Source organism: Penicillium canescens, assembly GCF_028828765.1.
Source record: "Penicillium canescens strain IBT 15451 chromosome Unknown utg000011l_segment0_segment0, whole genome shotgun sequence".
In the NCBI taxonomy this organism is placed as follows: domain Eukaryota; kingdom Fungi; phylum Ascomycota; class Eurotiomycetes; order Eurotiales; family Aspergillaceae; genus Penicillium; species Penicillium canescens.
In genome coordinates this window covers 1536573-1561556 of record NW_026703973.1, presented here as the reverse complement: position 1 = coordinate 1561556, position 24984 = coordinate 1536573, and the positions used below count along the sequence as shown (strand labels likewise).

The window sequence follows — 24984 nt, the reverse complement described above, 5'->3', positions numbered from 1 at the left end:
CCTTGAGGAAACCTTTCCCGGCTTCGACCTTCCCATGTTTCCCGTTTTCGCAAGACCATCGAATGGCGCTGCTCTTTGGCTTCTTCTTATCGTGGAATGCGGTTGTCGTAGCTTCCGTATTCAATGCCCTCACTTCGGGACTGCCACTTCTCTCGCTGGCAACTTGTTTGCCCCTCCTCTCTCACGTTCTCTCTTCCCTGTCATACTCTATATATTGCCCGTACTGATCCACTCTTTCCCGCTGCAGTACAGTTCACGCGTTGAATCTTCACTTCGCACATACAAACCTCTTTGGTCGGTTTGTGATCCGTATCACTCGGTTCGACTGCCTTCTGGCATAGTACCAGTCTCTCCTGTCGCCGGATCCATCCCGTCATCCCACATATTACACACTCTACAGTGATAGCCGTCTTCTGTCATCTGGGACCATGGATCAACAGCAGAGTCAATCCGGACCTCAAGGTCCTGGTGGGCGCAAGTTCCATATTGCTCATCGGAGAAGTCCTTCTGAGCTTACCCCATTGATGAGTATGTGATAACGGGACTATCCCTCTCCGTATCAGTTGGCTGACTTGACCACAGTGGAACAACTGGCCATTCAGCAACAGATTGAGTTGCTCCAGCAGCAGCAGCAACAGATTGCTGCCACGCACCAGCAATATGTTAACATGGGCTTGTTGCAGCCTCAACAACTGGGCCAAGTGCAATCCTTCCAACCGGGTGCCTCCATGGGCGGCGTTTCCCCACAGGTCAACGCATTCCAGTTCCCCCAGCAGGGACAGCAACAGCTTGGAGTACCCATGAACCAACAAAATCAGCACTCGCATCGTCGTAACCAGTCCGCTCTTCCGGGCCTCCCCATGGGTCCGCCACCTGCTCCATCCTCCGGCGCGTCAGGATATGCCGATTACAACCAGCAGGGCCAGAACAACAACCACAAGAATGAGAACACCAACCACGGTCGCGGTCGTGGAGGTCCTCCCGGTGGTGGTCACCAGCGCCGTCACTCGCTTGCTCTCCCGGAAGCCAAGAAGGCCGCTGAGCTCGCTCAGCAGAAGCGAACAGCTTCTGGATTCCAGTTCCCGGCTCCTGCCCCTGGTGCAAGCGGTGATAACCAGTCATCTTCAGATGACAAGCCTGCAGCTAGCACTTCCCCGGCACCCCAGGGACTCGGCTTTCAGCGGGCTGGCAACATTCGCGCTGGTGGTCATGGTCGAAGCCAGTCGATGGCCATTGGTGGTAACCGTGGTTCCATCTCCGGCCGCGGAGCGGGTGGTTTCCAATTCCCCCAAGCCCCTGAGACCTCTTCCGGCCAGCCTGATAACCAGCGGCGAGGAAGCCAGCCCGGCCACGCTCGGTCGGGTTCGCGCAACTTCGAGGGCAACTGGCGCCAGCCGAACAACCAGAACCAAGGTCAGGATCAGCAGAGACCCATGGGCCAACAACAGGGTGGCTTCCAGCCTGGTCACCGCTCGCGCGGCTCAATGAACCAGTCAATGGGTTCTATTGGACAGTTCCAGTACCCTCCTCAGCAGCAGCCTCAGCTTATTCAATTGCCCCAGGGTCAAGTCATGATGGCACCTCAAATGTTTGGTAACCAGCAACTCAACCCCTCCAGTTGGCACAGCTCCAGGCCCTTCAGCAGCAGAACGGTCAGGGCATGGGTCTCCAGGCCAGCCAGCACGCCCCGCCACAGATGTCTGTCCAGCAACAGCAACAGCAACAGCAGCGGAAGACCCTTTTCACTCCTTACCTGCCTCAGGCAAACCTACCTGCACTCCTTAGCAATGGACAATTGGTCGCTGGTGTTTTGCGTGTCAACAAAAAGAACCGTTCGGACGCTTATGTGACCACTGATGACCTCGATGCCGACATCTTCATCTGTGGTAGTAAAGACCGCAACCGTGCTCTTGAGGGTGACTTCGTCGCCATTGAGCTGTTGGACGTCGACGAGGTGTGGTCCCAGAAGAAAGAAAAAGAGGAAAAGAAGAAGCGCAAGGACATTACCGACGCTCGCTCCAACAGCAATGCCGGAAATGACAAGCTTGGTCGCGCCGATTCCACTGGTGACAGACAAGAAGTCGGCCCGGATGGAAGCATCCGTCGCCGTGGCAGTCTTCGCCAGCGTCCTACCCAAAAGAAGAACGACGATGTCGAAGTCGAAGGCCAGAGCCTTCTTCTGTGTGAGGAAGATGAGATCAGTGATGAGCAAAAGCCTTTGTATGCCGGTCATGTTGTTGCCGTCATTGAGCGTGTTGCGGGCCAGATGTTCTCTGGTACTCTGGGCCTCTTGCGTCCCAGCAGCCAGGCCACAAAGGAGAAGCAGGAAGCCGAGCGGCAAGCCAGAGATGGCGCCCACGGCCGTTCCCACCACGACCGTCACCAGGACAAGCCCAAGATTGTTTGGTTCAAGCCCACTGACAAGCGTGTTCCTCTCATTGCTATCCCCACCGAACAGGCGCCGCGGGACTTCGTTGAGAAGCACCAGGACTACGCCAACAGAATCTTCGTTGCTTCCATCAAGAGATGGCCCATCACCTCCCTCCACCCCTTCGGTACCCTCGTTGAGCAACTTGGTGAGATGGGTGACCTGCGCGTTGAGACAGATGCCCTGCTCCGTGACAACAACTTCGGATCCGATGACTTCTCGGATGCCGTGTTGAAGAGCATCGGCTGGGAAGACTGGTCTGTTTCCAGCGAGGGTGATGCTCTGGCTTCACGCCGCGACTTCCGTGAAGAGACCATCTTCACGATTGATCCCGTCGACAGCAAGGCCCTTGAGGACGCATTCCATGTCAAGAAGCTTGCTGATGGCAAGGTCGAGATTGGTGTCCACGTTGCCGACATTGCTCACTTTGTCAAGGGCAACTCCCTCGTTGACCGTGAGGCCAAGAAGCGCGGTACCGCTGTTTATCTGGTTGACCGTATCATGAACATGTTGCCTACCCGTGTTTCCACTGAGCTCTGCTCTCTGGTCCCTGGAGAGGACCGCCTAACAGTCAGCGTTGTCTTCAAGGCCAACCCTACTACCGGTGTCGTCGATGAGGATGTCTGGATTGGCAAGGGTGTCATCAAGAGCGCTGGCCGACTTGACTATGACCAAGTCAACGCAATTGTCAAGGGCAAGTCCAAAGAGAGTGCCAGCGGTATCTCCGCTGATAACATTCGCTTGTTGAATGTGAGTATTGTCATTTACTGATGTTGTTTCCTTGCGCTCACAATATACACAGGACACTGCCGGCAAATTCCGTGAGGCTCGCTTCGGTAACCGGGTATCGAACGTCCCTGTTCAGCGTTTGCTCCAGCAACTCGATGACGAGAACGTTCCCGTTGAATATAACATTTTCGAATCTACCGCTGCTCACGAACTTGTTGAGGAGCTTAGCCACCAGGCCAACTTCTTCGTTGCCCGAAAGCTCGCCAGCGCCATGCCCGACAAGGCATTCCTGCGCCGACAGTTCCCGCCCAACCCTCGTCGCCTGACTCTGTTCGTTGAGAGAATGAACCGTCTTGGCTTTGAGATGGACCCCAGCAGCAGTGGCAGCCTCCAGAGCTCTCTGTGCAAGGTGCAAGATGTGGATCTCCGCAAGGTAAGTGTTTCACGTATGGTGCTTCATCAGTGCTGGTGTTGACTTTAGATACAGGGTATGGAAACTCTTCTTGCCAAGGCCATGCAACGTGCCAAGTACTACGTTGGTGGTACTTCTGATGAGCAGCGTCAGCATTACATGCTCAATGTCCCAGTCTACACTCACTTCACTAACCCCTCTCGTCGCTACACGGACATCCTCGTGCACCGTCAACTCGAGGCTGTCCTGTCCGAGGGTTCTGTGGAGTTCACTGACGATGTTGAGTCTTTGAACAAGACCGCCGACCTTTGCAACAACAAGAAGGACTCGGCTCTTAACGCCCAGGAGCAGAGCGTTCACATTGAAGCCTGCCGCAACATGGATCGCAAGAGCCGTGAGATTGGCGGTGACCTCATTAGCGAGGGTATTGTTCTCTGTGTCTACGAGTCCGCCTTTGACGTTCTCATTCCCGAGTACGGCTTTGAGAAGCGTGTGCACTGTGATCAGCTGCCACTGAAGAAGGCCGAGTACCGCAAGGACACTCGTGTGCTTGAATTATACTGGGAGAAGGGCGTTCCATCGTCTGCCTACATCCCCGAGGACGAGCGACCCAAGCCTGGCAACTCTCGCGCTGCTCAGGCTGCTGCGGCAGCTCGGGAGGCTGAGGCCGCTCGGGAGCGTGCTAGAGAGCGCGATGAGGCCATGCGCAAGCAGACTGAAACCGGCACCATGTCTGCCGATGATGTCGATGCCCTCTTCGACGACGATGACGATGTGGACGATGTTACTGAGATGGCGGCCGGTGTGTCGCTCAACTCGGCTGACCGTACCACTCAGAGCATGCCACCATCGCCCACCCGCAATGGCCACCACCAGCAGGGACCTCACCGTACCCGCTCTGACCCCAAGATTGCCTCCGGTGCCAACGATGCGCCCGAGAACAAGTTGACCAACAAGGAGAAGTACTTGAGCCTGTTCAAGCTGAGAGAGGTGGATGGAGACTTCATCCAGGATGTTACTGAGATGACTCGTGTTCCCATCATCCTGAAGACTGACCTGAGCAAGAGTCCTCCGTACGTATTCCAGTTCCTTCGTTCTGACATGGGCATTAGCTAACCTTTCCTTTTTAGATGCCTCACTGTTCGCTCTGTGAACCCCTACGCCCTGTAGTGGTTGGAAACCTGGTTTCTTTTTTTCTCTTTCATGGGACATATTCTTGCATGCCGTACCCTGCAGATTCTTCGGTCCGTGCGAAGCATGCTTTGTTTCGTGCACCTTTACGGACATAATCCAATCCCGACATGCGGATCGAACATATCATTATCAAGTTCCCAGTTCTTGATAACGCTTTTTTCTCGGTGGCTTTATCAAACGCATTCTACCCACCATCTTTCCGACGTGTCCTGGGGTTCTTATACTTATCCTATTATATGTGCCAAGCGGTTGTTAGTCTTTTTTGAGCCTTTTAGTTGTTTCCGGGGAGAAAGTTCTTAGTGCTGGAGCTTGCCGTGTCTCCTTTCTGGCCTGTCTTCTGCACTCTCATGTCTTTTGGGAATGTTTGGAGACTCGAAGGGAAATATGGGTTGCAGCTCGATAGTCCCAGAAAATTCTTCCTTTAATTTATGGTTTCTCAATTCCTTTCGGCTATGTGTAGAGTTGTAAACATTCTCTATAGATGTACATGACTATTGATACATGTTACTAGAACTTAATACTTCTACTCATTTGCACTTCCCAAGCTATCAATCACCTTTCATTGTTTCATGTGCACCGTACACATCTCAAACAGCTAAATAGGCAAGAAGTAGAGGAATCAAGAAACTGAACACCCAAACAAGCCTGTCTATCAATGCAACACATTGCAACACATCACTTCATGCAATTCGCGCACATTCAACAAAATCCAAACGAGCCAAGGGTATCAAAAAGAAAGTCACCCGGTAGAGGTGGATATAGATGTAGAGTAGATGGCAAAGGAATCAAATCAAATCAAAGCATTAGATCATGGACTCAAATCGAAAACCAGAACCACCAGATAAAAGAGGGAATAAGCAAGCTAGTAACAATACCTAGGACCGAAAATGCAATGCTAAATCGTGATAATATGAAAAATGAGGTTCGACTCCTCATAGCCGGCGTACACCAATGCGCGGCTTTGCCTTTACAGCAGTAGTTTTCCGCGGACCACCAATAGTCTTCTTATTCTTGGAGATCTTCGAAGCAGAAGAACCCGGGATAGAAGAAGAAGATAGGGATGGGGTGGGTGCTTGGTGGAGGGCTGTGGGTACATGGGGGTTACTGTTAAGAGCCTTCGAGCGGTGCAAGTCCCGTTTCTCCTTTAGGCCACGGACAGTTGCAGAACCACGGTTTTCTTTTCCGTCGCCGCTCAGCCGGCGAGAAGGGTCGGTCATGGATAGACCGGGGAAATCCTCGAATATTGGCATTGTATCGTGAAGACGACCGGAGGCATTGATGCCCCTGCTTAGGAGGGATAGTTTGGGGGTTTTGCGTTGGGGGGATGAAGTGCGGGAGCGTAGGTTTGCGGTGATGTTTTGTTCGTTGGAGGACATGGCAGGTGAATCGGTATCGGAGTCTTGGTCGACGAGCATCATGTCTGCTTCGTCTTCTGGGTAGGGCATTGAGAGGACTGAGAGGGGACGCTTGCCTGGGGCGTTCTTGCGGGGTGAAGGAGGTGCGAGATTGACTGGGGAAGGGGAGAGAGCTGGGTCGTTTTCTTTGCTTGCGCTGGCTGGGTCGTTTTCGCCATCGCTCATTTCTTCGTCTGACATGGGCTGAGAGGCTTGGGTGAAGGGATGCGAGTGCGATAGGGTCTCGATTCGTGTAGCTCGGCGCACGGGTTTCTTCGTTGTGGCGTTGTGGTTTCGTCGCTGCCTGCGCGTTTGCTGGAAGGATGACTCTTGGCGTCCCTCAAGCACTGTCCCTGCATCCTCGCCTCGGAGTTTTGCCTCGCTCACTGCATCTTTGAGGTCGAGCGGGATTGGGGCGTGGATGGAGGTCATGAGCTTGGCTTGGTGCGCAAAGGCGGCATAGTTCTCTTGTAAGAGGGCGCCAGCGGAGGAATTGAGCGCAGAGTCAGGATTGGGGTAGATGAGAAGACATGAGATCGTCTGTCAAGCAATCAATGATGTCAGTCAAGTTGCAGAGCTCGTGCACCTTGCGTCTCGATCACTTACCACCAGTACATCGCGCAGTGTCAGGTTCGGCTGCCAATCCCGCTTAAGGGTATCCACGCAAACTGCACCGGTAAGCTCCTCCATATTCGGGTGCCAGATCCTTGTCCGGAACGTCGCCTTGGGTGGGCTCTTGGGGTAGTCGGCCGGCATCTTGAGATGGAGCTTCCACAATCCTTCTGAGAAAGGTGTGCCCGGCGGCCCGGTAAGGAGAATGTCCAACTGCGATAGGTCGTCATCATCCGACGGCTTCAGGTAGTACGGCGGGAGGTCATTGTGTAAAGCGGCATGATCGGCAGCAAGCCGGCGCAGGTTGGACGGCTAGATACCAATGTTAGATACTGAGCAGTGTTTTGGCCCACCGCTACGGTTGCTGTTGGACAACCCATGTGTGCGGTCTGCGGTCTGCGGTCTGGAGCAGGACTGACTTACCATGCTGGAGTTGGCGATCAAGGTCTCGAGGAGTAAGTAAGCAGAACAATGCCGAGCTTCACGAAGTGCTGGTGGTGCTTGTGGAGGACTGGGATCAGAGCAACAATCGATAAGACGTTGCTTTGTTGTGGTTCGACGTGGCGCTAGCCGCTTTGGGAGCGCGTCAGTCATGTGCTCTACGCGTCACTTGCGCGTCACCAATATTACCTCTTTTGGACGACGCTCTACAGCCCTACAACTACTATACCCCTTCTTTATGACTCAAATGCCCCCTTGGACGCCCTTGTCACACCATGTCCAAGACATAATCTCGTGTTCTATGCCCTTAATGATGTCAATGCTGATCTACAATTGGCCACAGTTGAATACTCTCAGACGAAAAGTCGGCTCATATTTACCCAGGTATTGAAAGTAATCACAAGCATGGAAGAAAAGAAGTGGGAAATCAGGTGCGCCAATAAAGATGCGTCTCAAATCGCAGTGGAAACACAAAACGAAATCCTGTCCCTCAAAAGATTACAAGACCCATTATTAAACCTGGAAAGCAAACCGCAAAAAGAAATCAATGCTCGTGTTTTCATATCTCTCATTCCCGCTAACCCAAGGACAGGGTCAGCATACCATATGCCCATGTACAGACTCAATGTCCTGCGTCTGCGACAGTCTCAGCGCAGTAGTTCCAAGGTTAAAGCCATGTCATGAATCAGTTGCTCAGTTCCCTTACAGGAAAGCAACAAGAGCAGCACCGGCAACCATGCCGAGACCGACAGGGCCGGCGGTGGCGATGGCAGCACCACCGGTGGAGACAGAGCTGGAGCTAGCGCTGGCGCTGCTGGAGTTCGAGTCAGAAGTGGAAGAAGAGTCCGAGGAGGTAGTGGCAGTGCCAGTGGCCTTAGAGGAGTCAGTGCTGCTGGAGCCCGAGCCGGTGCCACTGCGGGTAGCAGTGGACAAAGTGGTGCTGGTGCTGACACCGGCGACGGGCGAGGTCAGACCGGCCGGGATAGAGGCGGCGGGCTGCTGCGAGGTCACGACGGCGGGCTGGCTGGTGATGACAGAGGCCTGGGTTGTGACAGCCTGAGGCTGGCCGGTGACAACGCCCAGGGAGTTGGTCTGGGTGAGGTACTGGGTAGCAGGGTTCTCCTGTTAGATGTGTTAGTCTGTGTTGTGAGGGATTTGGACGCGTGGGAGCTTGTTTCTGCTTACCACGACAGTCTCGCTGGAGGAGCTCTGGGCCTGGGCCAAGGCGACGGCCGAGAGGGTGGTGAAAACAATAGAGAAACGCATTGTGAAGGTATTAGATTATTGATATAGTGGATGAGCGGATTAGAGGATTAGAGGATTAGAGTATGGGAAGTAGACTCTGACAATATGGAGAGGGGAGGGAGAAGGGAAAGAGAAGAGGCGAACAATGGGCTTTTATCGTTGTCCAGGGAAACACGTCTTATATTCGGTACTTTAGTCTGCGCCATCAGCCCTGAGTGGCTTGAAAATGGATACTTCGGTGCCAGTCATCGGACAGAGTCTGGATCTAGCGTCCCTTGGGATCTGCAAGGTCTTGCAGTTCTATTTTGGTCTCTGGGGTCACACCCGATGCGTAAGCTCTCCTACTGTGTCTACAGTGCTTAGACAATCGCCTCTCCCTGGCTGTCTACACACCCAATGTAACACTCACGCCACTCTCAAGGCAAATCTCTCGAAATAATCAGTCAAAAACGGGATTTATCCAACCTTGGATGGCAATATGCACCAAACACTAGTGGGCCTTAGCCTTAGTGTCTGAGCACGCTCCGTATAACAACAACAAGATAATAATGGAAATCATAGCAACGATCAGTCATATCGACTCTGTGCGACAATCTCGGCCAGCAGCCCGAAAGCTTACTCCCTGCATTGCCTCTCAGAAGCCCCTTGGAGACCGCGTGGCGACATACGAATCCTTTCAAAGCCGTCCAGTCGAGATCTTGGCCTAAACAGCCTAACTCTGGGCAAAGTAGGTAAGAAACAGGCTCGGATGGCGCCATGTCTTGGAGCTAAAAGAGTCGAGACGAGCTAAGATCGGCTAAGTGAGACATCAACTTTGTTCATCCACCCAATCAGCGATTTATACAAATTTCTTCTTACTTTTTGTTGCTTTTTATCACTTTCCCCCTTTACCTTGGGGACTTATTTATTACTGCAAGGGTGCCCTGCGAACACAATAATGTTTGTACAACCCTGCATCGCCACAATTATTGATTCATTTGACTGTTCAAACCTCAACATTTTACATTTCTGCATTTCGATCGCGGTGGGTCTTTTCCCCTCATACCCTCATACGGGAACTCCGTCGGTTTACTCCATCCAGTAAGGACCGTCTCTATATTTGTCTTTTCTTTGGAAACAAAACCAGTCTCACTTTTGACCTCCAGGTTTCCACTTGGACACTGAACATCGGGGTAAAGTTGCCCATAATAATACTTTGTGGTTGCTCTTTTGAGCGAGTAACTGAAAACTTTGCAGTGTAAACTTGCTGCCTAAAGAACTTGATGCCAAATACATCTTGGGATAGTTGGCATGAGAAGGCTAAGATTTGGCCATTGTCAGGTGGTAGTCAGGACAAGTGTTTCGTACCCTTACAATACGGGCATTGTGCGACGTTGAACCACAGAACTTGATTTTTCTAGCGCCTTCCAGAAGACCAACACATTACAGTGCACGGCATTAGAAACTTTTATGTAAGTTAGTAATTTAAGTTAACGTTAATTGTGCAGGTTGAACTATGTCCAGTACGTATTTTGGCCTAGACCACTATCTGTAGGGGCCTGAACGGTGATCGAAACTATGCAACAATATGCCTTATAACCCCATACACCATGCACAATTTGTCGGCATTCTACCAGCTCTAGCAATAGGGTTCCTCGTCCAATTAGGCGGTCAGAATATCTGGCATTACATCTGTCATTATGTTTCCATCTTCAAACATGAACAATGTTGTCATCCTCACAATGGCGGCCAACTCTAGGCCAAAGTCGTTCCGTGATGTCGTGAGGAACCACGCTCGTTCTCTCGTAAATCCTCTTCAGTGAACTTCGCGTCGCCTTGATTCAATCGGCTGTCGCGATTCGAAGATGTCGAAACTACCCCTGTCTAGCCATTAAGCGATGCTGAAGTGATCGCTTTAAATCTGTGTCCCGAAACAAAGCGTAGTCGTTTGGTTAACCTTTTGCCAGGCAAGGAGCGCTCTTTTACATACCCTAGGTAAGAGCCATAGTCTAATATAATAGCTTCTGTAGGAGTGACTAACCACCTGGCGGAGTAGCAAAAGAGCTCCATTCTATTTCCAGGATCGGCCTGTTCACCGACCAAATTATATTGCGTTTCATCGTCAAGAACAACCTGTGGATCACAGCCACTGTGGGTCGCCTCAATTAGGTGGCTCGCCTCAATTAGCAGGCTATAAGCATTACGCAAGCATCAACGGAGATCGCAGGAGGCAAATTGAGACTTGTGCAGCTCCGACGGGGACTAATAACTTCGTCGTAGCCAGTATCTACCAGAAGCGGCTAGCTCAGACAGCCCCGAATAAACGGACCAAAGCTCTATACTTCCTATATCACTTGTTAGCTCTACAGCTCTAAGAGCGCAAGCTTGATTTCCTTAAAACCAACCACTTATACGGTATATTTCTGGCTTGTTCACTATTTAACCTATCTATCGGGCCCCAGCTGATTAGATTCTAGTCGCGTCTTCTCGTAATCAACGTAATAGACCGGAAATATATACTCCATTGCGAGACGGAAATCACAGCCAGCTCCTAGAGAGGCCCAGGAATCCGACGTATGCAGCAAATCCGTTGAAATGGCCTATAACGGGAAAACTCCCATACTATCCTTATCATACTTTCGCTGACCGACGTCTTGCCGAGCTAGTGGCGCCCAGGCCCTTCAATCCATCATTTGATATGAACTGTGTTATTGAACATAGTAGGAGACAACCACACGAACAAACAAGACAGTGGATGGCATAAGTTAAGGCGAATTTGAAAGGGATAAACTGGCGTTTTCAAGAGGGACCGCGGCGTAAAAAGGGTTCTCTGGGTGTTGAGAAATGCGGAATGACTGACAATTTTACAACACTCGTCAACCGAGTTCTTAATGTAGAATTGTGTTATTAAGTCAGACTAGTTCTTTCTTTTATCCAAATCATCAGACCATTTGTCCTCTTTAATGGCAAGGTTCGGAATCGAAGAACATAGTCTCGTTGTAAAATCAATGAACGGATGGCTTGACTCAGCGAAGTATAGAAGCGTGGCTCATATCGACCTTAGAAACACTGCAATGGAGATCCGGGCTTCTGTCCGCTACGTCTTACAGTGCGCCACTGAATTTTGCAGGAGCACAGCACTGCCAAACAGGGAGATATAAGTGGCAGCATTAAAGCGCATGTCGAGCATATCAATTCGGCACCGAACACTCTCGCCGCTGTGGATTTTATACAACTTCCGGCAACATACTATCCCAACTTCATTTTTCCACAATCACTCTTTGATCGGCACATCCTGACCACGGACCCAGTTCGCAAATTCCTTTCGCTTGGCCTGTAGTTCCGAATATTAGCCTTTGTACCCTCAGACTCCCAGAGTATGATCTTCATCCAGCGGTAGATTCGGTTCACAACGATCCAACGCGGCACATAGGCCAACCAAAAACATTTCCGAAGATCAGATACCGAGAAACTCACCCGAATATCCCAGAATGCATAACGCTCCTCCAGACTCAGGAACGGGTTGCGCGCCCCGCCATCCCGTTCAATGGCGCCCGCCCAGTCGCGCCAGCTGACGGGCTTCAACTTCTCTGTGCCGAGGACGAGACCAATTGATACAACCAGGACGGAAACGAGGGTTTCGGCGATGATATCGTGTGGAAGGACGGTGGAGGAAATGTTGCTGTAAAGGACAGTGTGTTCGTGGGCAGAGTAGCCTCTGCAGGCGGGTTTGTTAGCTTAGCTCGGAATGGGGTAGCAATTGGTATATCGGTTCTCGGGAAACGTACGCATGCCCGAGCAGAACGAGCCCGAAGAGCGTGACAAGACGTGCAAGGAAGCTCATAGTGGGTGGTGAGGTCGGGGTTTGGGGGTTGCGGAGTTGGGGTCCAGTGGTCGAGTCTTGTCGGTGCGGCCGATTCTATCCGTATGTGAGGGATACGATTGAATCTTGCGATACGAAAGTTTGAATAGAAAGCCTGCGGCTCTGGACTGGTGGACTGCGTTAATGCTTGACGACCGCGGTGGATTTCGAGGTGTAGTCCGCCTGGCCATCCCACAGTTTACATAATCACTGCTATGGGGCAGCCTCAGAACTATGGATATTCTTCTACTTCAATATTATACTCTTTTTTGTCTATGGTTTTCGAGGTCTTTTCGCCGTAAGGCACTATTTTCAATACTTATACGCTAGTGGTACATATATATTTTGCTTTGCAGCCGTCGTTCACTTGACCTTGAACTGGACTACAACTGGTTCGTGCAAATAATGAACCAATGCAATACAATCACGGCAGTGATATATGTGTAGATTGCTTTGGCTGATGATTCTAGTTAATACCTTGAGCTAACAAAGCATGGTACAGCGTGCTACCTTTGACGACCTTGTAGAACGAGGCATCCCTATATAATTCGTCAGTATACATGCTGATAGTGATTCTCCTTAGGCATACAGACGAGTCTACCCTCCGACTTGCTGTAACTTACGTGGTGGTGTAATACATCGTAGGCGGGAACACGGTCATTTTCGTTTTTTTAGTTGATTCATCCTGACTTGCGCTATGACAGCAGGACGGACTCCTTACTCCAAGGGCAACCCAAACTTGACCGCCTCGTGAAAGTCAGTCACTTCCTTCCTTCGTAAACTCTTGATCGTTACATCTAACTTGTATATCCAGCTTGCCTTGGAATTCTAGGTCTAAAAAGATTAAACTACAATGTGCGGAATCAGCGCCGTCCTTTCACTGGCAGGATACCCCGCGCAATCGAATGGGGAACGCTTGTCATCTCTCGAGCAGCTCAGAAAGAGCCTAGATCTTGTTCAACACCGTGGACCAGATGCGCGTGGTGAATGGACCAGTAATGATGGCAACGTTTGTATGTGCCTGGTTTTTGCTCTTCAAAGTGAACAATCTTCTCCCGTTTAAAATACTGAGCCTTCTTAGATCTGGGTCATGTTCGACTCTCCATTGTTGATCTTAGCCCACAGGCAAATCAGCCCTTTCATGATTGTGCGAATGATGTCCACGCGGTCGTGAATGGCGAGCTGTACAATGACGAATACTACCGAGAGCTCCTGGGCAGTGAATACGACTTCCACAGTCGAAGCGACTGCGAGATCGTCCTGGCTCTCTATAAGCACTACGGGCTGTCTTTTGTGTCCCACCTCCGGGGCGAATTTGCTTTGATCTTGTGGGATTCCCGCAGGAAGGTGTTCATCGGCGCGAGGGACCGGTATGGTGTCAAGTCGCTCTACTACACCGTTGTGAACAACCGACTTCTCGTGGCAACTGAAATGAAATGCTTCCTTCCGTTTGGGTGGATGCCAGAGTGGGATGTTCAGGGTCTCAGAGAGTGCGGCTGGATGTTTGGTGCTGGGACAATGTTCAAGGGAGTCCAATCAGTCTGTTCCATTTTCTCTCGACGCCTGCGTATTTCTGACCAGAAATAGGTTGCCCCGGGGCATTATATTATAAGCAGAAGTTTCAAGCCTATTCAGGATGTAGCTTACTGGGATGCTGAGTATCCAGACAAGGTGAGTACCCTTCCTTAACACTCCGCTTTAGCCACTACTCACTAGGCAGAGAACACCCGAGCTTCGATCAGAAGCCGAGATGGTAGAGGGCGTGCGGAATCGCCTCATGGAAGCTATTAAAGTTCGCCTTCGGGCCGATGTACCTTTAGGGATCTATCTGAGTGGTGGAATTGACTCCTCCGCAGTGGCCGGCATGGTAGCTCATCTTGTTAAGGAAGAGGGAGCCCGACTTGGCAACGATGAGAGCCATCTTCTTTCACGAATCAAATGTTTCACGGTGCAATTCGACAAGGATAGTGGAGCTGACGAGTCCGGTACGAATTTCGCCATACCTTACTAATTCCCAATATCGGAACGCTAAGCATCACCAGATATTGCACAGCGTACCGCCGAATGGCTCGGGGTTGACTTTCACCCGGTATCTGTCAACGAGGAAACTTTTGCTTCCATGTTTGCGGATACTGTTTGGCACAGTGAAACGCCCATGCCGGACACAAATGGCATGGGAAGGCTCGCCATGGCCGAGGTCGCCAAGTCACACGGTATTAAAGTGATATTGACAGGTTTCTCTTCCCAAAGGTATCTTTTATTGACTCTATTCTAACGTTTGCATCGACAGGAGAGGGATCTGATGAGCATTTTGGAGGATACAAAGACTTGTCGAGCGATTTTCTGCTTGAAAGTGATCCCTCATGGCCCTCCTCACCATCCGAGAAAGAAATTGCAGAATTAGCAAAAAATCTCAAAAGAGTCTACGCGACTATGGCCATGGACATACCCTTCAATATAAAGAGAGCACCCGAGTCGACCCGCCGAATGCTTAACAATACCTCAATTTTAACCTTCCTCGCATCGGTCGGCCGCATGCCCTTCGCCAAATGGACAGACATATATACGGCCACGGCCCCCGAAACTGCGCAGGCAGAAACCCTGGATGGAAGGGTTCGAGACGCCATTGCAAACCGGTGGCATCCACTTCACACAGCGGAGTACCTCTTTACGAAGGGCTTTTTTAGCAACTTATTGCTTCGTTATCTTGGTGATAACATCGACATGGTCCATCACGTTGAGACTAGACCTCCGTTCCTAGATCATCATCTGACAGAATATGCCAATGGCCTTCCACCCAGTCTGAAAATCAAAGTGTCATCGTCAGATGGGTCTCTGACGGAGAAGTACATCTTGCGAGAGGCAGTTCATCCTTTCGTCACCGAGGAGATCTATACACGACAGAAGAAACCATATATTGGACCGACGAGGTTTCAGGAAAATGGGCCGCTTCATCAATTGTTCCTTCGTCTGACTTCTCGGGAGAACGTGGATGCTCTTGGGTTTGTGGACTGGGAAGAAACGCAAGAAAATGTGCGGAAGGCATTTGTAGATAAGGACTCGTGGTCTTTGCGAGCTGCGTTCTCTGTTTGCCAATTCGTGGTGCTCTCGCAAAGATTTGGGGTTGCTAGAGCCACGGCTTGATCCTTGCCTGGTACTTGGTCGATAGCTTTCTTTCGAGAGTGCAGCCGCAGTTTGATTAACGAGAATGCATGATAATTTCAGATTGTATCATTGCTACGAAGAGTAGTACAGACAGGCTAAGGATTTGTAGAAGAAAAATAAGCCCCCGACAAACAGGATCAGCTGGCACTAGTCCATGATTTGGGTAGCCTTTTGAGCCTGTTCCATGTTGAAACCGACGATACTCCCTGTCATTGTATTGTCTACATACTTAATATGATTTGGATTGTTAAACAGGGAAGTATTATTATGATAAAGCAATCAAGAATCAAAATCTAAACAAAGAACAAAAACAATCATTCAACCAGATGCTCGGCACTCTAGCCCTTGTAACTGAGAATAGCTTCCCGATCGACGTATAAGAGCTTTCTATTGTTGATCCTAGATATGCAAAGTATAATCCACGGAGTTGCAGTGGCGTCAGATCAGCCATGATAATCTCGGCGAGAGAAATTATACCGACACCACCAACTCCTTGAATGCATCGGCCACGAGTAATATGGCCAAATCATGGCAGCTCTTGCTACGGCTGCTCCAAACTGATCCAACGAAAAAGAAAATACCAAAGCTAGAAGTGTCAAGGTCTTTCGACCAAGTATGTTGGATAGGGATGCGAAGGTTTGCTGGAACACGGTTGCATGTTAGAAGAGAGAAATGGATACAAGAATAGCACAAGTCGACTTGCCAGTTGAAGACAAGAGTAAGGATGTCCCGCCCCAAAAGGCTTCAACTGTTGTTGCACCAAGGACATTTGAGGTGATCTATTAGACAATTAGCGCACCAAGAAGGACTCTTACAGGTAAAGCAACGGATATAGATGTGCCATCCAGAGCAACCATCATAGTTCAGATAGTGAGTGGCAAACAAAATGATGGTCCCAATTCTTCCTAGAGAAAGCTCCTCTGAGGATCTGGCTATCAATTTTGCAACCAAGTCAGCAGACCTGAAGAGGGAGTGCAATCATGATAAAATTCCGTCGATGTGGTTGTTGACCGCATTCTCCGCTATCTCGCACTGTGAACGGCCGGACGCTTCCATGCTGTCAGTGAACAAAGATCGCGGGTTAGACTGTTTGAACTGTTCACCTGCGTCTGGTACCTTGGCTGCGTTACGCTGCTTGGAAGGAGGTGAATTGGAAATCGTCGGAGCAGCATCCTTTCTCTCGGCTTTATGCCATTCTCGGGGAAGGAACAGTTAAACTGTCAGTGTCTTTGATTTTGGGATTCGAACTTATTGCGTTTTGAGCTCTGATTGTGTCCATATTAGTTCTTATCCCCAAACACTGATCTTATACATGTACTCCCTACTCCGTACTCCCTACTCCGTACTCCCTACTCCGTACTTTTATTTGACCTTAATAAAATCAGTGGTCTTGACTTTCTTGCCCTGATTGAGAAGCTGCACTTGAACATCTTACAACAGATTGCGACCTAAGAAGGGTCACGATGCCCAATGGCAACGGTGCCCAACATATAAGCGGGGTGAGCCGTTGACATGCGTAGAACTGAAAAGATCCCCATGGTAACTCGCTGGATTGGAACCAATTGCTTCGATTGCTTCTACTTCGTTCTCTACACTCGTTCTCTACATAATGCAATTTACTGGAAACGTAGTTGGTCGTGAATTTTTGATTTTTTCATCAATGACCGGTCATGTCCGGACCAGCTTTCTAGTTGGTTTCGTAAAAGACTTCCTTGACATCACACATTTCCATCACATTCCTGCTTCGTAAATGAACATCGCAAATTTACAGCTTCTGCATGGCAGCGATATCGGTGGACTGAACGTGGTCCTCGAACTCCTCAATCTGGCCCTGGAGCTCATCGGTGGAGACCTTCTCGTCCTCAACAACCAGGTTGATCTGGAGCTTCTTAATACCGAAAGCGAGGGGAACCCACTTGGAGGCACCCCAGACGAGGCCGTCCTTCTCAATGGAGCGGACGTTAGCCTCGAGCTCCTCAAGGTTGGTCTCGTCATCTGAAAAAAAAAAAAAAAAATGGTTAGCTATTGTTTTACGAGAGCAGAAGATGATATACATACCCCAGGGCTTAACCTCCATGGTGACAAGGGACTTGGCAGCGGGCTTGGGCTTGTTGGCCTTCTTGGCCTTGTACTCGTCGAGACGCTTGTTGCGCTCAGCAACAACCTCGGGGTCCTCCTCCTCAGAGTCGGAGCCGAAGAGGTCCTCATCATCATCCTCCTCGGGCTTGTCCTTGGGGTTGGAGGGAAGCTCAGTGGTCTCGGGGCCGTAGGCGGTGAAGGCCTTGGAGGAGTCACCGGGGAGGGTGGAGAATTCGCTCTCGTAAGAGGCGATGTGCTTGTACCAGCGGGCGACGTGGGGGTACTTCTCAGCGTCAGGGGCGCCGTTGAAGGCCTTGAAGGTCACGACATCGGCCTGGCTGGGCGAGGAGCTGTTGAATGGTCAGCGATGTGCTTATACATCGAGTGAAAATCAACAATGTTGCATAATAAGCAAGATCAGAGGTGCGATTGCTCGCTGGTTGTGTAGTCATGCAGCGGGGTCTTAATCCGCCTCCTAAACACGGACCAATTTTTCTCATCATGAAAGCAGGGAGTGAAAAACAGGGAAACATAAACAAGGGGGTCTTACCCAACAACGTAGGACCGAGTGGACAGGAAGTGGTTGGCCACTGAGGGGCACAGTCAGTCACCAATTGATTCGAACCAAAGAAAATCTCAGGGGCGCCTACGAGTCAGGCCGGCATCAGAGACAAAGTCGGTGAAACCCATTGTGAAGAGAATTGAAGTGGTATCTGGAGGGGGGAAAAGAGAAGAATGAAGTTGGAAGAAATCGAGGGGTTAAAAGGGGAGGATTTTTTTCAACGGAAAATCTTCGCCGGAAAAACGTGGGACGGGGTCAGGTGACTGGTGACGGCGGCGGTCCAAGCTTTGGAGCTTGTCCGCCACTCAGCGAGGCCGGGGTGGAGCATTCGAGAAGCGTCGCGATAACTTACATCACCGCAACTATTTAAGCTATGATCTCCTCAACAACTCGGGTTGTCTGCAATTCTCACCATGGCTGCAAGATTGTCCCTCACTGCTCGCAGTAGGCTCCTGCGAACGCCCAATCTACTTTCAGCCCGTCTACTTACTCCGATCCCGCGTTCGACATTCTTCCGTGCCTCGTCTGTCGTCCTCCCAGCTATTAACATCACCCCAATCTCTGTCCGCCACTATGCACAGGGACGCCCACACCCTCCAGGTGGTACTCACCGCATGGACATGAGTGGGGAGCCCGAGAAGTCCGCCCTCGAACAATATGGTATCGACCTTACAGACAAGGCGAAAGCTGGAAAGCTAGACCCTGTAATTGGACGAGACTCGGAGATTCATCGAACGATCCAGATTCTATCCAGACGAACGAAGAACAACCCGGTGCTTATCGGTGCTGCTGGTACCGGTAAGACTGCCGTTCTCGAAGGCCTGGCCCAGCGAATTGTGCAAGGAGATGTCCCGGAAAGCATCAAGAACAAACGCGTTGTCACACTGGATTTGGGTTCATTGATTGCGGGTGCCAAGTTCCGTGGCGACTTCGAAGAGCGCCTGAAATCCGTACTCAAGGAGGTAGAGGACGCCCACGGAGGTGTCATCCTCTTCATCGACGAGCTTCACACTCTGTTGGGTCTGGGCAAGGCTGAAGGCAGCATTGATGCCAGTAATTTGCTCAAACCTGCACTGTCGCGAGGCGAGCTCCAATGCTGCGGTGCCACCACACTTAATGAATATCGATTGATCGAAAAGGATGTGGCTCTTGCTCGACGGTTCCAGCCCATCTTAGTGGGTGAACCGTCAGTCCCTTCGACCATCTCCATTCTGCGTGGTATAAAAAATAAATATGAAGTGCACCATGGTGTCAGAATTACCGACGGTGCTTTAGTTGCTGCCGCCACCTACAGCAACCGCTACATCACTGATCGATTCTTGCCGGACAAAGCAATTGACCTCGTTGATGAAGCTGCATCAGCGCTGCGGTTGCAGCAAGAGTCGAAACCAGACTCCATCCGGGAGCTGGAACGTGATATAACCACCATTCAAATTGAGCTCGAGTCTCTCCGTAAGGAAACCGATGTCAGTAGCCGCGAACGACGAGACAAGCTCCAAGAAGAGCTCAAGACCAAACAAGCAGAGGCGAGTGAATTAACGGAAGCGTGGGAGAAAGAGAAGGCTGAAATCGACACCATCAAACGTACCAAGGAAGATCTGGAACGTGCCCGATTCGAACTCGAGCAAGCTCAACGGGAAGGAAATTTTGCCAAGGCCGGAGAGCTGAGATACTCCACCATCCCGGAGCTCGAAGCCAAGCTACCCAAAGAAGGTGCTGAGCAAGACGTTAGGCAACAGACTTTGATCCATGACTCCGTTACTGCCGATGATATTGCCAACGTTGTCTCTCGGACTACAGGCATTCCTGTCAACAAGCTTATGGCTGGAGAAGTAGAGAAGCTGATCCACATGGAAGATACTCTCCGAAAATCAGTTCGTGGACAAGACGAAGCTCTTTCTGCAGTCGCGAATGCTGTTCGGATGCAACGAGCAGGCCTCAGCGGTGAGAACCGCCCCCTGGCATCTTTCATGTTCCTTGGTCCTACCGGTGTTGGAAAGACGGAGCTTTGCAAGAAGATGGCTGGGTTCCTCTTCTCTACCGAAACTGCAGTCGTGCGCTTTGACATGAGTGAATTCCAAGAGAAGCACACAATCAGTCGTCTTATCGGTTCTCCTGCTGGATATATTGGTTATGACGATGCTGGACAGCTTACCGAGGCTGTCAGACGCAAGCCCTATGCCGTTTTGCTGTTCGATGAATTCGAAAAGGCCCACCGGGATATATCTGCCCTATTGCTGCAGGTTCTCGATGAGGGATTCCTGACTGATGCCCAGGGCCACAAGGTCGATTTCAGAAACACCTTGATTGTTCTGACCTCGAACCTTGGTGCCAATATTCTAGTTGGAGCAGACCCCATACACTCACACAAGGTCTCTGGTGATGCAGAGCTGTCTCCCGACATCAAATCGGCCGTCATGGATGTGGTTCAGGGAGCATACGCACCTGAGTTCCTGAACCGCATCGACGAATTCATTATCTTCAAGCGCCTGTCGCGGGAGGCTCTGCGTGATATTGTCGATATCCGTCTCAAAGAGCTGCAGGCCAGACTTGACGACCGCCGCATGACCCTGCAGGTTGACGATGAGATCAAGGACTGGCTCTGCGAGAGAGGCTACGACCCCAGATTTGGTGCTCGGCCTTTGAACCGTCTTATCTCCAAGGAGATCGGAAACCGCTTGGCTGACAAGATCATTCGAGGTGAAATTGTTTCTGGACAAACTGCTCGTGTTTCTCTTGATGACACCCAGTCTGGTCTGGTGGTCACCACCCAGGAGTAAATGATAACATGATCTGGCGTTTTGTGTTGCATATACGTACGGTATTGGATTGTTCTCTTAATCTATTGGCCACTGCATGCCCTCCCTCACATATCGGGAATTTGTATATCACCTCCACTCATACAATTTTTACATTAATTCAAATTCAGATGATTGAACAAACATTCCAATTATTATGTAGACTTGAAGAACGTGACCGGGCACGGGGTGGGAGCCCGCCATCCATCTCCCGTCCTGTCTATCTCCAATTCCATCTCTGATCATCCGAGCCCTAAGCCAACCAATTCCTTTCTTAGCAAAATGCCTTCCTTTAAAAGAAAATGGACATCCTCCCGCGCTCCAATCACATCTCATAGTTCTGGGCCTGGAGGCTACAGAGGCCTATCGAGTCGAGCACCGAGCGTTTCCAGCGGCCCTTCTCAAACACCTGTCCCATCATCAGCAAGACAATTGCGAACCCCATTTTCTACTAATACCAAACCCGAGACTGATCGTTCGATGGGGGTTACCGACGATGACTTCGATGATCATGTCATTGCAGCCGTCGACATGAAGGACTACAGTACCGTCGGATGCGCCTACTATTCGGCCGTGGAAGAGAAAATGTATCTGCTCGGTGACAGCCGCTCTGGGGGTTTGGATACAATGGAGACATGTATACTCTTATGTCCTCTAATTGCTCGTTTGTCTTGCTAATTGGGTCATCTCTAGTGCTGCTCCAGATCAAACCAACGGTGGTCTTGGTACCTCCTCGTGTTGATTTAGATGTGCAGAACCAGAACCAGAACCTGGCACAGGAAGACGGTATACAATTCTTGCAGTCAATTGCATTCCTCGTCTATGTCTCCTGGCTAATTGCTTGGGCTCTAGTTTCATCTGCATATCTTCCCTACCAGATAGACGTCCGTCCAACATCGGAGTTCAGCTATTCAAATGCAGAAAGCAAACTTCTTGCACTAAAAATCTCGTCTAATCACGAGGAACACATCCGATTTCTCGTACCCCAAGATGGTCTTGAAGGCCTTGAAGAGGTGAACCCAGAAGAGATGGGTTTCACCCTTCAAGAAGGAAGACTGTTACATATTTCCAGCTCTATCGACATGGAAAATCCAGTAACCATCGGTTGCGCAGGAGCCATACTCCAATACCTCCAGCGGCGAAGGTCATCAGCGCCGAGCCCTCTCGGAGGTGGCAACGAATATCGAGTGCGAGTGCTGCAAATGTTCAATATTCGAGATACAATGTGGATGAACAACAACACATTCACTTCACTGCAGATCATTCAACCGGAATCGCACCCGAACATGTTTAATCAAGGCCCGGGCAAGAAATCGGCTTCGGGAAAAGAGGGACTTTCTGTCTATGGTCTCTTTCGCCGTTTTGCGTATACCCCTCAGGGTAGGGCAAAGCTCAGACAGACATTCCTTCGTCCGAGCTTGGATCTAGATATCATTCGTAAACGGCATGATTTTATCGGTGTCTTTTCGCGACCCGACAACCTTGCGGCGCTGGACAAAATGACCAAAGCGTTGAAGCATGTCAAGAATTTGAGACTTGTTATGGTCAATCTTTGCAAAGGAGTTAGTACTGGCAGTGGGAGGATTACTGGGTTCAAAACTACGGTTTGGGCTAGTCTACTTGCTGCAAGTCTTTTTCCCGACCTTCAATTGCTGAGCGATCCAGACCTCTTTGGTGCTGACTACGCGAGTAGTTTGCGTTCTACTCCATCGACATCCAGGATGCGCTACAGGATGTCTCCGGGGCAGAGATCCTAGCCCTCCGGACTAAGGTCAAAATCTTATTTTTCATCCCATTTCTGACATTATGCTGACTACTGCAGGCTCTTCGGGTGTTTGAAGCAGCACAGCTATACAGAGTGGGCCGCATGATCCAAGAAATTGTAAGCATATCCCGCTTGGCATTAGTAACACATCTAATGGACATAGGTCGACATCGACAACTCCGAAGAACAAGGAAGAACAGTAGTCAAACAGGGGATTGACAGAGAGCTTGACAGAATCAAGGACAGATATGATGGTCTCAACAGTCTTCTCAAGCACGTTGCCCTCAACATCGCCGCGACTATCCCGGAAGTCCTCGATCTCGACGTCAACGTTATCTATTTTCCTCAGCTCGGGTTCAATATTACCATTCCACTTGATGATCATGGCGTGGCAGCATACAGTGGCGCCGACAATGAGTGGGAGTTGATGTTCATCACAGAGAACCGGGGGTATTTCAAGGACTATCGCATGAGAGAGATGGACGAGAAGCTGGGAGATATTTACGGTCTCATCTGTGGTAGGCTTGCTTACTTTTTTTGATCGAGCTTCATGGGAGACTAACGGGTGTGGCATTGCAGAGAAAGAAATTGAGATTGTATACGACTTGGCTCAGAGGGTTCTTCGATATGAAAACGTGCTTGTCGATGCGTCTGATGTCTGTGGAGAGATGGACAGGTAAGTGTTTCTTAAGTGAGGGGCGAACATCACTAATATAGTCTTTACATTCACAGCCTTCTTGCCCTCACGCAGGGAGCCAGTTTCTATAAGCTGACTCGGCCACGAATGGTCCATGACAATGTCATCATGATCAAGGGCGGACGGTAAAAGCGTTAGATCCGAAACACTCTCAACATTTCTGACGAATTGCAGACACCTGCTCCAAGAAATGACAGTGCCGTCATATGTCCCAAATGACACATTGCTCGTTGGTGGAAGTGAGGACCCAGACACCAATGGATTGTCTACGTCTTCAAATGATAATCCCAGCATGCTGGTTTTGACTGGTCCAAACTACTCGGGGAAAAGTGTCTACATGAAGCAGGTGAGTGATTTTCCCTCCTAACGCAGACCATCGTCTCACAGCGCTTTAGGTAGCTCTGATTGTTTTTCTAGCACAGATCGGAAGGTATTCCATCCTCCTACAGTTATGAAAAATGAGGTATTAACTTCCATTGCAGCTTTGTTCCTGCAGATAGCGCGGAATTGGGAATCACTGACAAGATTTTGACCAAAATTAACACTCAAGAGAGTGTCTCCAAGGTACTCCAGATTCATTATTTAAAGACCTACACCGTAAGGTTAATATGTTCCTAGATACAAAGCACCTTCATGAATGATTTACAGCAAATCTCGCTCTGTCTGAAAGAAGTCACGGGGCGCAGCCTGGTAATCATCGATGAATTTGGCAAAGGAACTAACGAGAGCGGTTTGTCCATTTTCACGATAACTCTCTGTTTTCGTCTGTTAACTCTTACAGATGGCATCGGCCTTGCCTGTGGAATCCTCGAGTATCTACTGAATCTTGAAACTGCTTCCAAGATCATCGCAGCGACCCACTTTCATGAGATCTTCGAGAATGATTTTCTTGCACTGCGGCCACGGCTACAACTTGGACACATGGAGGTCCAGGTTGATCAGGAAGTTCAACAAGTTGAGGATCAAGTCACATATCTTTACAAGTATGTGCAGTGCCGCTGGCTCTTGATTTACTATTACACACAAAGGACGCTGACAGATCGAATAGCTTTCGGCTCGGGCGAAGTAACAAGAGCTTCGGTACAATGTACGTTCCTAACTTCATTTTTCCGGTGCGTCTTCCAGCATTAGACTGACTCAATTGGTAAAGCTGCGCGGCTATCAATGGTATCGATTCAGCCATCGTTTCTCGTGCAAACGAGATCGCATGCCTCCTGGCTCGAGGCGAGAACATACTCGCTGCATGCGCAGTTTTGTCTCCAAAAGAGGTGGAAGAGCTAGAGCAAGCTGTAAGAATGCGCCTTCTAAGACAGAACGTCACTAACTCAGCCCCGTCGTAAGGACTCACTCGCAAGAAGATTCCTGGAGATTGACTTCTCAGAAGGGGGCTCAGACAACAGTACGAAGACGGTATTCGAACGCTTATTTGAAGCTTCCGAGCAATGACGTGACCGAGCGTATTGGGGGGCAATGTATTCCTTCATATGACTTACACTTAGGCAAGTCATCATTAGTTGGCCGAACCAGCGTTGTCGATCCATACTATTATCAGAATAAAGACGCTGCCTCACTCCACTCATCTTTCATCCTGTCAACTGGGGGCCGAACCTAGCGAATTGACC

The 24984-nt window shown here is 50.1% G+C and overlaps 8 protein-coding genes across 8 annotated transcripts; 4 read left to right on the top strand and 4 right to left on the bottom strand.

The window, feature by feature from the left end:
- Window positions 1–428: 428 nt before the first annotated feature.
- ssdA (mRNA-binding translational repressor SSD1) lies at window positions 429–4739 on the top strand (the record flags this gene model as incomplete). Its single annotated transcript, XM_058522065.1, has 6 exons — window positions 429–528; window positions 583–1568; window positions 1619–3178; window positions 3231–3590; window positions 3645–4642; window positions 4700–4739. The coding sequence occupies 6 exons, from the start codon at window positions 429–431 to the stop codon at window positions 4737–4739; spliced, it is 4044 nt and encodes a 1347-aa protein (XP_058365542.1).
- Window positions 4740–5695: 956 nt separating this feature from the next.
- N7446_013323 (putative ubiquitin conjugating enzyme E2) lies at window positions 5696–7363 on the bottom strand (the record flags this gene model as incomplete). The annotated part of the gene is made up of 3 exons (XM_058522064.1): window positions 5696–6697; window positions 6764–7081; window positions 7193–7363. 3 exons carry the CDS (start codon window positions 7361–7363, stop codon window positions 5696–5698), a joined length of 1491 nt encoding a protein of 496 aa, XP_058365541.1.
- A 549-nt stretch (window positions 7364–7912) lies between these two features.
- N7446_013322 (putative GPI anchored protein) lies at window positions 7913–8476 on the bottom strand (the record flags this gene model as incomplete). Its single annotated transcript, XM_058522063.1, has 2 exons — window positions 7913–8332; window positions 8396–8476. The coding sequence occupies 2 exons, from the start codon at window positions 8474–8476 to the stop codon at window positions 7913–7915; spliced, it is 501 nt and encodes a 166-aa protein (XP_058365540.1).
- A 2881-nt stretch (window positions 8477–11357) lies between these two features.
- On the bottom strand, window positions 11358–12406 carry N7446_013321 (membrane magnesium transporter family protein). Its single transcript, XM_058522062.1, has 3 exons — window positions 12223–12406; window positions 11912–12152; window positions 11358–11768 (listed from the first exon to the last, which is right to left on the bottom strand). Exons 1-3 carry the CDS (start codon window positions 12276–12278, stop codon window positions 11709–11711), a joined length of 357 nt encoding a protein of 118 aa, XP_058365539.1. The 5' UTR covers window positions 12279–12406; the 3' UTR covers window positions 11358–11708.
- A 743-nt stretch (window positions 12407–13149) lies between these two features.
- Window positions 13150–15440, top strand: N7446_013320 (asparagine synthetase B family protein; the record flags this gene model as incomplete). Its single annotated transcript, XM_058522061.1, has 6 exons — window positions 13150–13309; window positions 13378–13835; window positions 13884–13967; window positions 14017–14281; window positions 14339–14530; window positions 14587–15440. 6 exons carry the CDS (start codon window positions 13150–13152, stop codon window positions 15438–15440), a joined length of 2013 nt encoding a protein of 670 aa, XP_058365538.1.
- Window positions 15441–17092: 1652 nt separating this feature from the next.
- N7446_013319 (translation elongation factor 1 subunit beta) lies at window positions 17093–18296 on the bottom strand. The gene is made up of 4 exons (XM_058522060.1): window positions 18191–18296; window positions 18091–18130; window positions 17520–17890; window positions 17093–17456 (listed from the first exon to the last, which is right to left on the bottom strand). The coding sequence occupies exons 1-4, from the start codon at window positions 18228–18230 to the stop codon at window positions 17227–17229; spliced, it is 681 nt and encodes a 226-aa protein (XP_058365537.1). The 5' UTR covers window positions 18231–18296; the 3' UTR covers window positions 17093–17226.
- A 219-nt stretch (window positions 18297–18515) lies between these two features.
- hsp78 (chaperone ATPase HSP78) lies at window positions 18516–20882 on the top strand (the record flags this gene model as incomplete). Its single annotated transcript, XM_058522059.1, has 1 exon — window positions 18516–20882. The coding sequence occupies one exon, from the start codon at window positions 18516–18518 to the stop codon at window positions 20880–20882; it is 2367 nt and encodes a 788-aa protein (XP_058365536.1).
- A 300-nt stretch (window positions 20883–21182) lies between these two features.
- N7446_013317 (MutS family protein MSH5) lies at window positions 21183–24808 on the top strand (the record flags this gene model as incomplete). Its single annotated transcript, XM_058522058.1, has 15 exons — window positions 21183–21537; window positions 21594–22525; window positions 22594–22671; window positions 22723–22782; window positions 22829–23183; window positions 23245–23341; window positions 23398–23487; window positions 23537–23708; window positions 23758–23792; window positions 23845–23926; window positions 23981–24092; window positions 24144–24345; window positions 24411–24449; window positions 24513–24651; window positions 24704–24808. The coding sequence occupies 15 exons, from the start codon at window positions 21183–21185 to the stop codon at window positions 24806–24808; spliced, it is 2853 nt and encodes a 950-aa protein (XP_058365535.1).
- Between the last annotated feature and the right edge of the window lie 176 nt (window positions 24809–24984).